The sequence below is a fragment of the Rhinatrema bivittatum genome, chromosome 2, assembly GCF_901001135.1.
Source record: "Rhinatrema bivittatum chromosome 2, aRhiBiv1.1, whole genome shotgun sequence".
Classification (NCBI taxonomy): domain Eukaryota; kingdom Metazoa; phylum Chordata; class Amphibia; order Gymnophiona; family Rhinatrematidae; genus Rhinatrema; species Rhinatrema bivittatum.
This window is the reverse complement of record NC_042616.1, coordinates 211,331,800-211,347,788: the sequence shown is the minus strand read 5'-3', so window position 1 is coordinate 211,347,788 and position 15,989 is coordinate 211,331,800. Positions and strand designations below refer to the sequence as shown.

The 15,989-nt window shown below is 44.1% G+C and overlaps 1 protein-coding gene across 2 annotated transcripts in view; it reads right to left on the bottom strand.

Moving 5' to 3' along the window:
- Nucleotides 1–15,989, bottom strand: part of FAM221A (family with sequence similarity 221 member A) — a 129,865-nt gene that overhangs the window by 19,311 nt on the left and 94,565 nt on the right. For both annotated transcript variants that reach the window (XM_029589099.1, XM_029589100.1), the window contains one exon: nt 2,828–2,916. In XM_029589099.1, the coding sequence (XP_029444959.1) occupies nt 2,828–2,916 (89 nt within the window). The remainder of the gene's footprint in view (nt 1–2,827; nt 2,917–15,989) is intronic.

Genomic DNA, 15,989 nt, shown 5'->3' with positions numbered 1-15,989 from the left:
CCCCATACGCTATAGCACCTTCCAATCTTTCAGCCTGCTCTGCCTCTGCAGACGGGAGGTCCTGGGTGCTGAGCAATTGGTTGAAGCCACCTAAGACTTGCCCGCTGCATGAGACTGCTGCAGATCGACGCTCGAATTCCCATGGCCAAGGATTTGAAGATACGCTTTAGATAGAATTCCAGCTTGCGGTCTTGAACGTCCTTCAGGGCCGTAGCACCCACCACAAGGATGGTGGTGTGCTTAGTGACAGCTGTCACAGAAGAATCCACCTTAGGGATTTTCAGCATGTCCAGACACTCTTCTGGTAAGAGGTAAAGCTTATCCATAGCCGTCCCCACTCGCAGCCCTGTCTCGGGAGCTTCCCATTCCCTTAGGAGCATCAGCTTGTGCATGGGATGAAAAGGGAAGGTGCGCGGAAGAGCCCCTAGTCCTGCCAGGACTGGGTCCACGCAGGCAGGCATCGTGGCCGTGAGGGCATCCACCGTCGGAGTGTCAATACCCAGCTCCTGAATAACAAAAGAAATAAGAGGATCAAGCTCCTCCCTTTGAAATAAACGTAGGACTCGGGGATCATCCCCCTCTAGAGGGGGAGGTGTCTCCGTTAACTGCTCATCAGGGTCCGGATCCGGGATCATCAGAGGGGCAGGGGGATCCGGCGGAGGGGGGCCCCAGAAACCACCCGGATAGGCCCCTTCATATCCAGAGCCGCGGGAGTGGGCTGGGGGGGCATCCAAGGGATTTTGGGGGGAGGGGAACCTGGGGGAGGATCTGCCTCCCCAACCAAGCTAGCAAGGTAAGATTTGTGCATAAGCAGCACAAACTCGGACAAAAAACAAGGTTGAGAAGCCACGGGGTGGGGAGGAGGAGGGAATGGGGGGGGGGGGTGGTCATTACCTTCCTCAGGAGAGGGCTCGGGGCTCATATTAGGGGGAGAAAGAATAAAATTATGCTCCTCTGCGTCCTACAGCCCGGTATCATCAGCTGCAGGGATCCCCAATATGGCCACCGTTCCCGTGGTTTGCTGACCCGGGAACGGCCTGGCCATGCGCTTAAACGACCTGCCCCGGAGTGTAGATTTGAGCGCTGCCGAGGAGGGGCCCTCACCCCCCAGCAGACAACCCGAGCATAGGTTTTCGTGAGAGAGCCTGATCGAGGGCTCTCCGCAGGCCAAACAGATATTAGACCGCGGCATGAGGCAGGGCACACTGACAGAAGCAGCAGAGCTGCAGCGTATGAGGGAACAGGAGCAGAAGAAAGAACCCTGCTCCCTCCCATGTCTCAATCTCAGCTGCCGGATTGCGACCCCGATTAATCTGTTAAGATTTATTTTTTTTTTAATAGAGAGCAGTGCAGGGGAAGTTCCTTCCTGCTGGCAACACTGGAGAAAAACGTCCCGGGAAGGAGAGAGAGAGAAAGGCTGTTTAGGGGGAGTGACTGGACCACCAGTATCGCCCCACAGCCGAGGAACACCAGGATTAGGGAGCATAGGCTATTTCCCAATAAGGGGTCAAGCCCCCCTAGGCCCCCCAAGAGCGAGGAGACAGAGCTGTCTCCTAGAGAACAGAAAAACAGAGTCCAAGTTTTACAAACAAACTTTTTTTTTTTAATGGAATTGGCAATATAAAACAATACTTGCTTGATCCTGAGCTAATGACAAAGGAAAAACCCCACAGCAGGGGCTAAGAAATAATAAACAGAGAACCGAAAGGTGAGCTGTCGCATCTGCTGGAGACAGACGAATACTGAAAGGTTGCAGGGTAGGCTCTGTCTTGATATGGGACACCCTTACAGTTTTGGTCTGTCTCCATCTGCTGGACAGGAGGCTCAACCCATGGTCTGGACTGATCCGGGTATGTACAGGGAAATTCACCTTAGAGAGTGTATACATTCAATAGAATGCTCGCATTGATTGTGCAATTTTCTAAAGAGCCATTTCTATAGATGGAATTTTCTCATAGAAGTACCTTTGAAAATTGCCCTCTAATTGCTTTTTTTTATGGGCATGAAAATTAACAATTTTTCTGACCAATGTAAAGAAAATCAAATTGTATATCAACTGTTCTAGCCATAAGGGTTCAAGTTGTGGCCTTGGGGTCTGATATTTTCCTTAAGTTCCCATCAAAATGCATGATTAAATATTGAGGAGTTAGGTTTCTTTAATTTGATCCTGAATAACTTAGGAGGATCACAAAGATACTCAATCTGTAGTTCCTCCAGTTAAGGGCATTATTATTTAGTATATGGGGAATATAGAATTTCTGTATCAGCTGTATAATTATCAGGGTTATATGTTCCCTCTGTTTTCGTTTGACCTCTCCATCCACTTTATGGGGACTTAAGATATGTGTTTTATTACCTGATTGATATGTATAAGTCCTATACTTATTTTTTCGCTGTTGACTTGATTACCATGTTACAACATTTGTTTTGACAGTTAGAGGATAACTTCTAAAGGGACTTCTCTAGGTAAAATAACATTTTACATGGGGAAATGAATTTTTACAAAATAGCCTACCTTATATGTGAATAAACATATGCATATATGTCATGTATGCATATAAGTTTATCCAGACTGAGTAGTGGCATCCCCCCCTTCAATTTTTGGATTTAAAAAAAAATAAGCATATGTATTTTCAGGGAAAATTGTGTGCAGACAATTTAGCAAGGAAATTTGATGGAATAATTTTCAAAGCTGACTTATGCATGTAAATCTGCTTTATGCATGCTGTTTGAAAATTAACTTCTTCATATATAAAATGCATAAAAATAAATTTAAAAAAACAATAATGGCAAATGTAATTCTGCACTGCACATTAGAGCAACTTACTCGCTCCTGGTATCGCCTTTCAAAATAAGCCATGTCATCTTCTTCTGATGACTTTAATTGTGAAGCTTGTCTTGTCATATCAGAGGAACCTAAATAAATGCAAAAGAGAGTATGAGAAGTCACATCTGAAAAATGGATCTAACTGGTCTCAAAAGCTTAGGTACAATAAAATCGTAGGCAACTTTTTATGTTAAACACATTTAGCAAACTGCCTGAAATTAAAGGGAAACACTAGAAAAGGATACTGTTTCTTTAAGAAATATAGAGGAAAGCTTCTGGTAAATTCAGAAGCTAGCATCTAAATCATGTGAATGGTGGATCTTACAAAGTATTTCAAAGTAGGAAGTTCAAAGAGGCTTTCAAAACTCTTAGAGGTCATTTACTAAGCTGTGGTAATAAAACAGCGTGCAGCATGCAGTTACCATGCAGTATTTGGAAGTTTGTGCTGTAATTTATTTTCCACAAATTTCTGTGGGGCCCGATATTGAAAGCATGTTTAGGGCTGGATAGCAGGATACATAGGACTTGGATAAGTCACTTGTCCGGCTATCTTTTAGCAGGCCAATTTTAGGTTAGCAGTTGGCAGATCTGGGTGGCGCTACATATCCAGTTAACTTAATCGGATAAGTAGTAATATTTGTTCTTATCTGGTTAAGTTAATCGGATAAGTTAAATCAGTGATAGAGCTAATCTAACTTACTTACCTGGTGCCTTGACTGCGGATATTCAGCAGCATAGCCATGCCGCTGAATATCTCTTGTAACTTAGCCGGATAAGTCATAACCGACTAAGGGCCTTATTTTCTAAAGCTATCGCATGCTATCGCACGCTTTCTAAAGCAGGCCTGTGCTAGCTGCATCGGGGCGGAGTCGGCCCCAGAAGAGGAGGAGTTGGGGCATCACCGGGGCCAACTCTGCGAAGACGGCGCCAACAGCGAAAAGGTAAAGAGCCTTTTCGCTGCCTATTTCACGCTGAATAACTACACCTTTTATGGTGTAGTTATTCGGCGTGACGCCGGAAGCGATCACACCGCGGCAGTGCGATTGCTGCCAGCTAGTGCAGGACCACCCTCCACTTCGCTCCCCCGCCCCCCGTTAGCGCTGGGATTCACTAAGCCTTGCAGCATTAGTGAATCCAGGCCTAAGTTACTTACCTGGCCAGCATAGAATATTGGGCCCAATATAATCAGGAAATTTTGTGCAATTCAGGGCCATTTTTAGTCTTTTGCATTGACTGAAATTTCACACAAAGTTAGAAAAAATAGATACACCTCTGGTATTGTAGCTATTTGGAATTTGGTCTTAACTAGTGCACAAAACAGCCAATTTCATGCATTATTTTTTCCAAATTCCCAAGATATACCTACCTAGCTCTGAACCTATAAAAAAAAAAAACCTTACCTATCAGGCCATGTTTTTTCTTGGCAAAATGTTTGGTCAGTATGGTTTTGGCACACTGGATGCTTCAGGCTGCTAACCAGCAGTAACAAGAAGGAAGGGAGATAGAGATGCCACTGAAGCCAAAGGCAGTACAGTGGGAAGATCAGCAACAGGTGCAGGCAGGTCAGCAGGGAGCATGTCTAGTATCACCATGTAAGAGCAACACAGGGCCCACTGGGCATGAATAATTCATCTGTGCACCACATTGCTGAATTTTCCAAAGAAGGAGGTGATTATTCTGCTTGAGCTCTGTGGCCACAATTGCTTTATATGAAAAGCTCAAAACAGAGCTCGATCCAGACACAGACAAGTCCCATGCCATACCAAGCCTTGTAAAACTCCTGAATTCCCTCTATTCACGAACATAAGAACTGCCATACTCAGTCAGACCAAGGTTCATCAAGCCCAGCATCCTGTATCCAACAGTGGATGATCCAGATCACAAATACCTAGCAGATCCCATAAAGTAGATCTAATTCCTTACTCACTTCCAGGGATAGCTATATTTAGTCTACCTGCAGTGAGTGCAGACTTGGCTATTAGGGGATAGGAAATTGTTATTTTCGAGGTTCAGTCTATTCTTAATCTTTGCACAACATGTAGTTTAATAAGATGATCTGTTGATCTATGCATGTGTTGCATTATCTGTTCTTTGTGTAATCCCCCCTGTAGCTCTCCCTAGGACACCAGTAGAGAGGATGTAAAATAGTAACACAGAGGCCAATATTCAATAGGCCATCTAGTGGACAAGTTATCCGTCTAATGTTAGCTGGATAACTTATCCCTTATATTCAGTGGGATAAATATCCCACTGAATATAATTGTTTAAAGTTATGCGGCTACATGCATCCAGCTAACTTTTAAAGATATCCAGGTAAGTAGTGCTGATAGTGAAGAAACTAAAATTAAACAAACAAGGGCAGCAGCTCTGCTTTTCCACTCCCAATCCACAAATTTCTGATATGGGCTACTTGGGCTGTGTACCCCTTAATCCCAAACCTCTTCTTATACAGATCACTGGGCGACCCCCCTCCCACACACATTCACCTCACTTTACCTCATTGGCGAACTCTTCCAATTGAGATTTTGCTATCCTGATTTCCTTTCTGTCTCTTTCAGCTTCTCTAGATATTCTTCCCCGTGTTCCTATTTTTGAGTTTCTTTGTACTTTTTGAATGCTGATCTTTAAGCCTTTATTTTTTCAGCCACCTCCTTGGAGAACCATATTGGTTTCCTATTCCTTTTACTTTTATTGACTTTCCTTACATAAAGATTTATTGCTGTTATTATAATTCCTTTCAATTTGGTCCACTGTTGTTCCACTTTACCCATCTTCTCTCAGCCTTCTAGTTCCTTTCAAGGTACATTCCTATTTTACCAAAATCCATATATTTTAAATCCAAGAACTTGACCTTTGTGCGACTTCTTTCCATCTTGGTCATTATATCAAACCATACCGTCTGATGATCACTGGTGTTCAGGTGGGCACCTCCTTGGACATTTATGATTACCAGGTCCAGCATTGCTTCTCCCCTCGTGGGTTCCAGTACCATTTATCTAAGCAGAGCCCCTTGAAAGGTATCCACAATTTCTCTATTTCTTGCAGATTCCACAGAAGGGATACTCCAATCCACATCCAGCAGATTAAAACACCTACAAACAATATCTTGCCTTTCCTTCCCATCTTTTGGATGTCTTTATCAGATCTCTGTCCAATTCCTCTGTCTGAGCTGGAAGCCTGTAGACCACCAGTGTAGATAGATGTGCCATCATCTGTCTTTAATACAGACCCACAGAGCTTCCTTCTTTCCTCAAATACCTGGTATTTCAAATTCTTGGATATTGTTCTTGACACTCACATCTACTGTGTCATCGAGCAGACCTTTGATATGTTGAAACGTTGCTTCAGGTCTTTGGACAAAATGGGAGGGGGGAGTGCCTTATAGTACAATACACACAGTTGCTGAGATTATGCTTACCTGCTGCATGCTTCACAATACAGCACTTAGCTATGCTAGCTTATCTGAGATTAACCAGGATCCAGAAGAGGATCCTGGTTAATCTCAGATATGATCTGAGATTAGGGATATGACAGAGTAGGATCTCAGAGTAGGATCTCAGATCTGGGATATGACAGAGTAGGAGCCAAGTTTGCAGCAAAATCATCAAGCACTATTTTGGCTTTAAGTGTATATCATGGCCTGCTATTACAATGTATCTGATCTATGAAGAGCTGGTGTTCCAGTGCAGTTATCCTATTTCACTTCAGGATTTTTGTTTTGTTTTGTAGGACTACATGCATTTCTGCTTGGTTATGGAAGGGTTGCCTCTATGAACAAAGTAAACCAAAGGGATAGGCAAAGGGGAGAGAAATGAGACAGACTGGGCACTTTTCATGCAAAAGTGTATGCTGGTGAGCGTGTACCCTTTGCACCTTTGATATACTGCACCTTGTCAGGAAAGACCAAAAAAGGTCTTGTTCACTGCATATTTACAATGCAACTGTCACTTTAACTGTTAATGGCTGTATCTCTATCAGGTGACACTGGGAAGACAGCTAGGACAATTGTGCATCTACCATCTACATGTTTGCCTTTCCTCACAATGGGCTTGCAATAATCAGTTGGAGGCTGGGGTATCTTGGTCATAGCAGCTTATGGCCATATATATGCCACTTTGCTAGTTTTCTGCCTCTTGTGTATAGAAGCAGCTGCACTTGGTATTTCTTTTCTTATTAATTTTGCCCATTTGCAAAAATGTTTTTCTAAAGTTTTATAAGGGGCTACCCCCCCCCACCACCACCACCACTGTGGCCCTCTCTGACAAAAAGCTCAGTAGTAAAAAAACCCATAGCAAGGTGTTCTGTGTTGTATCTTTCTGAATTATTCACCTGAAGGTATCCTTGCTTATGCAGTGATGTAGCCATTTTGCTTTTGCTTCACACTGATGTGTGTGACATTTCAACAAGGGACTATGATTATAACCATGAGAGTCTTTCATGTTCCATGATATCTGTCTAGTATGTATAATTGCCCTCTTTTTCAGAAAATGTGCTTTATATCTGCACACAAATAGGTCTGCAGATGTATGTACTCTAGGGCCTTTGGTGGGATCTGTGCTTTATTAGTAATGGAAGTTGTAAAATTGCAGGTTGTTCTATGTATTTATATTTCTTTGGCAGAGGGACATCATTGCATTGTTGGATACATTCTGAGGTGAGATGTGCTGTAAGACACTAATCTCTGAGGTGGGTAACCCTCTGGAGGTAAGTACCAATGGCCAGGACTAATGTTCCCAAGAGTTGCATGGTAGAGTTGGAGAGATGTGGTGGTGGGGCAAAAGGATTTGAAGCCAAAAGGAGTGGTGCAAAGATGGGTAGACATCAACTCCTCATAAATAAGAAGAGTTGCTCACTGTCCAGCACTAGAGGATCAGGAAAGACAAAGCAACAGTTACAGTGTGGGTTTCAGGACATGAGCCAGGGTCTATAAAGCTATATGGGGCCCCAGTAACCTAGGTTTTATTTATTTAAGAACATAAGAACATGCCATACTGGGTCAGACCAAGGGTCCATCAAGCCCAGCATCCTGTTTCCAACAGTGGCCAATCCAGGCCATAAGAAAGCAAAATTGCTTACCTTGTAATAGGTGTTATCCCAGGACAGCAGGATGTAGTCCTCACATAAGGGTGACATCATCAGATGTAGCCCTGGTACGGAAAACTTGTGTCAAGAGTTTCTAGAAACTTTTGGCTGGCACTGTGGGCACACTGAGCATGCCCAGCATGCCATAATATTCTCAGCCACAGGGGTCTCCCTTCAGTCTCGTTTGTAGCAATTTGCGTGAACTAAAAAAATAAAATAATAAAACGTCCCTGGGGACTGGTTGCCGACGTCCGTGGAGGGAGCAAAACCTTTTCACTTTGTGGTTCAGTTTGGATGCAAAGAGGTCTATAGTTGGGTGACCCCAACGTTGAAAAATCTTGCTCGCTACACTTGGATCCAGCGACCATTCGTGGGGATTGAAATGTCGACTGAGAACATCTGCTAGAATGTTTTTGATGCCCGGCAAATAACTGGCTCGGAGTTGTATGGAGTGCTCCAGAGCCCAAGCCCAGATCTGTACTGCTTCTTGGCATAGGAGGTACGAGCCGGTGCCTCCTTGCTTGTTTATGTTCCACATTGCCACTGTGTTGTCTGTTTGAGAGGCAGTCTTTGAAGGCATAAAGGGCATATCGTATCGCTCGAAGTTCCAAGAAGTTTATTTGACACTTTTTCTCGAGCGGCGTCCACGTCCCTTGTGTTTGAAGGTTGTTGACGTGAGCTCCCCATCCTAGGTTAGAGGCATCTGTAGTCAGTATGACTTGCAGATTTGTTGGTTGGAATGGGAGACCAGCAGTTAATGTTGTTTGATTTGTCCACCAGTGAAGTGATTGGCGAAGCTGGTGGGTAATATGAATTGTGTGCGACAATGGTTGGGAAGCTTGGAGCCATTGAGATTTCAAAGTCCATTGAATTCGTCTCATGGCTAACTTTGCGAAAGGGGTTACATGTACTGTGGAGGCCATGTGTCCTAGAAGTATCAGGACTTGATGAGCAGATGCAAACTGATGATGAATCATGATGTTTGCCAGTCGTATTAGATTGTCTGCACAGTTGCATGGAAGGGAAGCTTTCCCTATTGTGGTGTCGAGGTCTGCTCTGATGAACGTGAGGAGCTGAGACAGTTCGATGTGAGATTTTTGATAATTGATGACAAAACCGAGGAGGTGTAATAAGTTTATTGTTGTTTTTAAGGCAGAGAGAACTCCCTGCTTGGATGAACTTCTGATGAGCCAATCGTCGAGATAAGGAAAAATGTGAATATAGTTTTTTCTTAGATGTGCAGCCACCACTGCTAGACATTTTGTGAATACTCGAGGTGCAGAGGCTAGGCCGAATGGGAGAACTCGATATTGGTAATGGTTTTTTCCCACTACAAAGTGTAGGTATTTGCGGTGTTGTATGGAAATTGGTATGTGAGCGTAAGCGTCTTGAAGGTCCAGAGAACAGAGCCAATCTCCCTTTTGAAGCAAGGGGATGATGGATCCCAGGGATACCATTCGAAATTTCTCTTTGTAAAGAAATTTGTTGAGATTGTGGAGATCCAAAATAGGACGAAGGCCTCCTGTTTTCTTTGGAATGAGGAAATAGCGAGAGTAGAACCCTTTCCCTTGCTGAGACAGGGGAACTGGTTCGATGGCCCTGGCGGTCAGCAAAGAAGAGAGTTCCACTGCTAACTGAGATGTTATTATCATGTGAGTCCAGAATGCAGAGGGAGGTGAATGTGGGGGTATTGTTTTGAATTTCAATCGATAACCCCGATTTAGTAATGCTAATACCCATTGGTCTGTTGTGATACGACTCCATTGGTGTTGAAAATAATGAAGTCGTCCTCCGACTGGTAGGGAGTTTATCGGGTTTATCAGAAGAGAGAGAGTTCTGCTCTCGTGGCACGGTTCAAAAACTCGCTGCAGGACCAGTTTGAGGTGGTGGTTGGGTCTTCTGCTGCTTGGTTTGGCGAGGGCGTCCTCTCTGTGGGGGTTGATATTGACGACCTGAAGAGGCAGGTGGATAATACCTCCTAGGTCTGTAAAAAGGACGCCTCGTATCTCTGCGAGTTGGTCGCCTGAGAGAGGATGGTTGATCCGCTGGTAGCTTGGAAAGCTGACAGAGTGTCTCATGGTGGTCTTTTAATTGAAACACCATGGCTTGAATTTTCTCACCGAAAAGATTTTCTCCATCGCAAGGAAGATCTGCCAGATGTTCTTGGACCTCTTGTCTAAGATTTGAGGCTTTAAGCCAAGCCCATCTTCTTGCATTGATTGCAGAGGCAGAGAGATGGGTTGAAGTCTCGAATACGTCGTATGCCGCTCTTACCTCGTGCTTTCCTGATTCTAGTCCCTTGTCCACCAACGTTGTTAAAGGTTGCTGATGTTGTTGTGGAAGGTTATCTACAATACCTTGAACCTGTTTCCACAAGTTCCTCTGGTATTGTGTCATATACAGCTGGTATGCTGCGATACGTGCTACTAGCATGGAACCTTGGTAGATCTTTTTACCTAATGTGTCCAGGAAGCATTGATCCTTCCCTGGTGGGACAGAAGAATGAGGCTTCGTTTTTCTGGCTTTCTTTTGAGCTGATTCAACAACTACAGAGTGGTGAGGTAGTTGAGGTTTTTGATATCCTGAAGCATTTTGCACTATATAAGTGATGTCTGTTCTTTTATTTACTGCAGGAACAGAACAGGGGTGTTCCCACATTCTCTGCTGCAATTCCAAAAGAATGTCATGGATTGGAATGGCCATAATTTCTTTAGGTGCATCTACAAACTGTAGAACTTCTAATGCCTTATGCCTGATGTCTTCCTCTGTGATTAATTGGAATGGAATTGTTTCTGCCATTTCTTTAATAAAATTAGAAAATGACAGATCCTCAGGAGGGGATTTTTTTCTCTCTTCTGGTGGAGAGGGTTCTGATATCATTTCTTCTGAGTCTGTGTCCGTATCCACATCTTTCCAAGGGGGGTATCCTGGATGATAAGGAGACTCAGGATCATCTAAAGGTAGATGGTGCTTTGATTTAAACATAGCCTTTGTTGGTATGTGTTTTGGCAATGAAGGCATCGATGGGGAATCGATGGGCCTCGATGGAAATTGGTGCCTTGAATCGGAGTCTCCCCCGTCCTCCTCCGATGATCTGTGGACCGGAATGGCTGGAATCATCGGTGGCATCGATGGTTTCTTCGATGGAACCGGTTCTGTCGGTGCAGTAGGGAAAGCTTCTATTAAGGCATCGAGCCTATTCAGCAAAGGCTGAAAAATGGATTGATCCGGTGCCACTGGCGGTATCGATGCCGGTGTCGGAGGCGCTGTCGGAGGTTGCAGATTCCTTAGAGCCTCAACGACCGCCTGTTGGACTAAAGTAGTCACTTCTTCCCTTGACATCGGTGCAGTATCCACTGCTACTGGGGAAGGTACTGCTGGTGTCATCGGTACTTCCACGATAAGTCGTGGTGGCACTTCCTCCAACACCAAGCCCGGTGGAGAGCGCCTCAGTTCCACGTGTACAGCCGGTGGAGTTGGCTCCAGTACACAGACCTTCTTCGGCATCGATCCGATGGGTCTGGATCCCGATGTCGATGGCTGTTCATCAGTTGGATCGGTAGAACGATGTCGATGCCGCTTCTTCTCACGATGGCTTCTCAATGCCGAAGATGAAGCTATCGAGGTTCCGGATGGCGCCGGTGACGGCTGGTCATCGAGTCATTTTTCATCTCGATGCGTCGATGCCGAAGGAGGCATTATCCTTGGTGAAGACGTCGACGACGATGATGGAATCTTTTTAAATAATTCTTCCATCTTATCTAGCCGAGCTTGTCTGCCCTTTGGTGTCATTTGGGCACAAGTTGAGCAGGCTCGGACGTCATGGCCTGATCCCAGGCAAAGAACACAAACATAATGTGGGTCGGTGATCGACATAGTTCGGTTGCAGTCCGGACACTTTTTGAAACCCGAAGCCATGATAATTTTTTGGCCTGATAACGGTCGACGACCGGCGGGAATCGACGCTGAGGTGACCAGAATCGATCAAAAAGTATTTGAAAAATGTACTCACCGAGACTATGTGAAAAGGAGACCCAATTATATTGAAATTGTGACTGAGAATATAGAACTGAAAAGTTTTCTTCCCTGATAAATGTGAGGGAATTAGTTTTCCAGAGTTCCTGATGTGCTTTGCTACAGCAAGGCGGAAAAAAAGAGATTGAAGGGAGACCCTGTGGCTGAGAATATCATGGCATGCTGGGCATACTCAGTGTGCCCACAGTGCCAGCCAAAAGTTTCTAGAAACTCTTGACACAAGTTTTCCGTACCAGAGCTCCATCTGATGATGTCACCCATATGTGAGCACTATCATCCTGCTTGTCCTGGGATAACCTGGCAAGTACCCAAAAACTAAGTCTATTCCATGTTATTGTTGCTAGTAATAGCAGGTAATGGACTTCTCCTCCAAGAACTTATCCAATCCTTTTTTAAATACAACTACACTAATTGCACTAACCACATCCTCTGGCAACAAATTCCAGAGTCTAATTGTGCGTTGAGTGAAAAAGAACTTTCTTCAATTAGTTTTAAATGTGCCACATGCTAACTTCATGGAGTGCCCCCTAGTCTTTCTATTATCCGAAAGAGTACATAACCAATTCACATTTACCCATTCTAGACCTCTCGTGATTTTAAACACCTCTAACATATCCCCCCTCAGCCATCTCTTCTCCAAGTCTTTCCTCATAGGGAGCTGTTCCATCCAACTCCATCCAACTCAACAGGTTAGACAACTGCTGAGAACAAACCCCTCTCAGCATCCTGAAGGACAAAATCAAATATTTAAACTTGCAGCGTGTGTGTGTATATATATATAAATCTAACAAAATATTATACTTATTTATGCCACACGCATAAAAACCAGGGTTTATGCGTGTGGCTGAGCCTTGTTCGCGCCGCGCACATTTTACAATGGGCCCAGCCACATGCGTAAACCTCAGTACGTGCACAAGAGGCAAGCCAGGGGGGCAGGGTCTGGGCAGGGTGGGGTAGGATGGAGGCTGGCCGGGACAGTGGCAATTAGCTGCTGTTCTGGGAAGTGTGCGCTGGAAGCATGGAAACTAATTCTGCTCCAGAGGAGCAGTAAGTAGTAGGGATGTGCAATCGTTTTTTGACGATTAGGAAATTCGTATGCTATTTCCTAAATTGTCATGGATCGGGAAACCGATAAAATGATTGCATTTTCCCCGAATTTTTGTAAAAAATCGTTAGCGAGCACTAACAAAAAACCAATAGTTATCGTTAGTTTTTGTTAGCATGCGCCAACGGGAGTTAGCACGCACTAACTCCCGCTGGCGCGTACCAAGCCAAAAAATGATTTTTACGAAAAAAAAAATGCCGATCCGCGGGAATACGAGATTTTCCCACAGCCACACGAACCCGAAAGCGGAAACGATTGGGCACCCAATGCACATCTCTAGTAAGTAGTGAAATAAAAATTTGGGGGTAGGTAGGTAGGGGTTAGGGGACGGGGTGGAGAAGGGAAAGGGAAGGAAAGTTAGGCATTTTCTAGGCCTACTCTGCAACCTCTTTCCAAAGTGAGGCCGACATCTCCTGCTGATGCAAAATACATGGTGAAGGGGTAAGAGAAGAAAAGAACAGAATTGAGTGAGATGTTTGAGTTTGGGCAGAGTTGCTGAGACTCTCTAAAATGGAGGACCATAAACCAAAAAAACAAACAAACATATAAAGGACACTATGGCACTAGTACAGTATTTCCCAAACCTCTCCTGGAGGATTTTCAGGATTGCCACAATGAATAAGCATGAGATAGATTTGCATACCCCAGATCTCCAATATATGCAAATCTATCTCATGCATATTCATTATGGATATCCTGAAAAGCTGACTGGTTAGGTTTGCCTCCAGGTGAGAGATGGGAAATACTGCACTAGTGAATAAAACACAAGACCAGAAATTGAAGTGAAAAAATGTGACAACTTTAGTGGTATCAATATTTAGTCATATAGTTGACAACTGTAGTGCATCTTTGCCAAAACACAATACAGGTAAAGGTCAAGTGACATAAGCAGATGTTTTCTCTATACAATACAGGTATTCTTTCTGTGTTAAATGACAAAATGTATAGTCACACAGGGACTGAGTGAAAAAGCAAACAAGTCATCTTATCCTTTAATACACAGGTGAACACATAGCAAATAGCATATCACATGGATATGGCACCTCCGTCTAATACAGTCCAAGCACTAGTAAAAGTTGATGCCACCAGTACAGCTGACAAGAGTACAGTCTATATAGTTGTAATTCACAGATGTGAGGCAGGCAGCAACATGAAAAACATTCTAATATAGTTCTTAGGTGTGAAGCAGGAAGCCAAGTGCAAGACACCCCAATACAGTCCATGTATTTGTAATCCATAGGCAACACTACTGCTCAGGTGCCTTTCTTTATGTTGATTTGCTGTAAGGTGGCATCTGGCCTAAACACTGCCTCTCAGGCCATGACCTCATTTTCTTTGACACAAGTGGGAGAGACAAAATACAGAGCACCAAAGAACAGCTGGTGAAGAAAAGAACATCTATGCATGTCATCCCTGGGGCACTTTGCTTGCAGAGGAAGTAGTCAAGGGCAGATGGCAATGGAGACAGACATAGACAACAAGGCACTTGAAAGAGATGTACCCCAATAGAGGGAGGATGCCACAGTAATGCAGGATGGGAGTTTAGTACAGAGCACTTCCTGTTTCAGGGAGGGCTGCATACTCATGAGAAATTAAAGCTCACCATACTGGGATATGCCAAGGGTCTATCAAGTCCAATATCCTGTTTCCAACAGTGGCCAATAAAGGTTGCAAGTACTTGGCAGATTCCCAATGGGTAGATAGATTCCAAACTGCTTATCCCAAAAATAAGCAGTGGATATCTGCAACTCCACCTTAATAATGATTTATGGACTTTTCCTCCAGGAACTTGTCCAAACCGTTGTTAAATGCAGTTACCCTAATAGCTTTCAACACATCCTCTGGCAATGAATTCCAGAGCTTAATTATGTGTTGAATAAAAAAATATTTTCTCTTATCAGTTTTAAATGTATTACCAGGTATCTTCATTGTGTGTTTTCTAGTCTTTGTACTTTTTGAAAGAATAAACAACTGAACAACATTTACTTGTTCCATTCCACTCATTATTTTATAAAGCTCTATCAAATCTCTCTTCAGTCATCTCTTCTCCAAGCTGAAGAGTCCTAACCTTTTTAGCCTTTCCTCATAGGAGAATCGTTCCAATCCCTTTATCATTTTGCTAACTCTTCTCGGTACCTTTTCTAATTCTAATTTCTAATTCACAGTGGGCTAGATTTTAAAAGACATGCTCGCCGGTGCACCTATTTTGCATAGGCCGCCGGCGCGCGCAAAGCCCCGGGACGCACGTAAATCCCGGGGCTTCGTAAAAGGGGCAGGAGGGGCGTGTCCGGGGTCCGGGGGCGGTCCGGGGTTGGTCCGGGGCATGGCGACAGTTCGGGGCCATGCTTCAAGCAGGCGTAACTTGCACAACAAAGGTAGGGGGAATTTAGGTAGGGCTGGGGGGTGGGGGTAGATAGGGGAAGGGAGGGGAAGGTGGGGGGATGCGGAAAGAAAGTTCCCTCCGAGGCCGCTCAGATTTTGCGCAGCCTCACGCGCACCGACCCCAGATTTTATAAGATACGCGCGGCTACGTGCGTATCTTATAAAATCCAGCGTCCTTATTTAAGATCTACATCAGCATGTCAGCTCTTGTCCAAAACACAACCAAAACCTGAGTCCTTCTATCAGAGCACAGCCAGCTTTTTATCATAGGGCATCTCAGAAAGCATAACAGGACTGGTCTGGCAAAGATTTTAAGGCAAATCAACAAAAGGTATCCGCCAAAAAAATGTTTTAACAGCGCTATACACCTTGGTTACAATTTATATGAAAAATGTGGAGAAACTGCATCAGCAAGCCTGACAACATGCTGTGCACTTAGCAAAGCCGAAGGCTGTCATAGGAGCATCCGAAAATGCTTCAACAAAAGATGTTAGAAAAATGTTGGTGTTAAGATATATGTTATGTCCATCTGTACCTGTTAGATTGTATCTAATAATT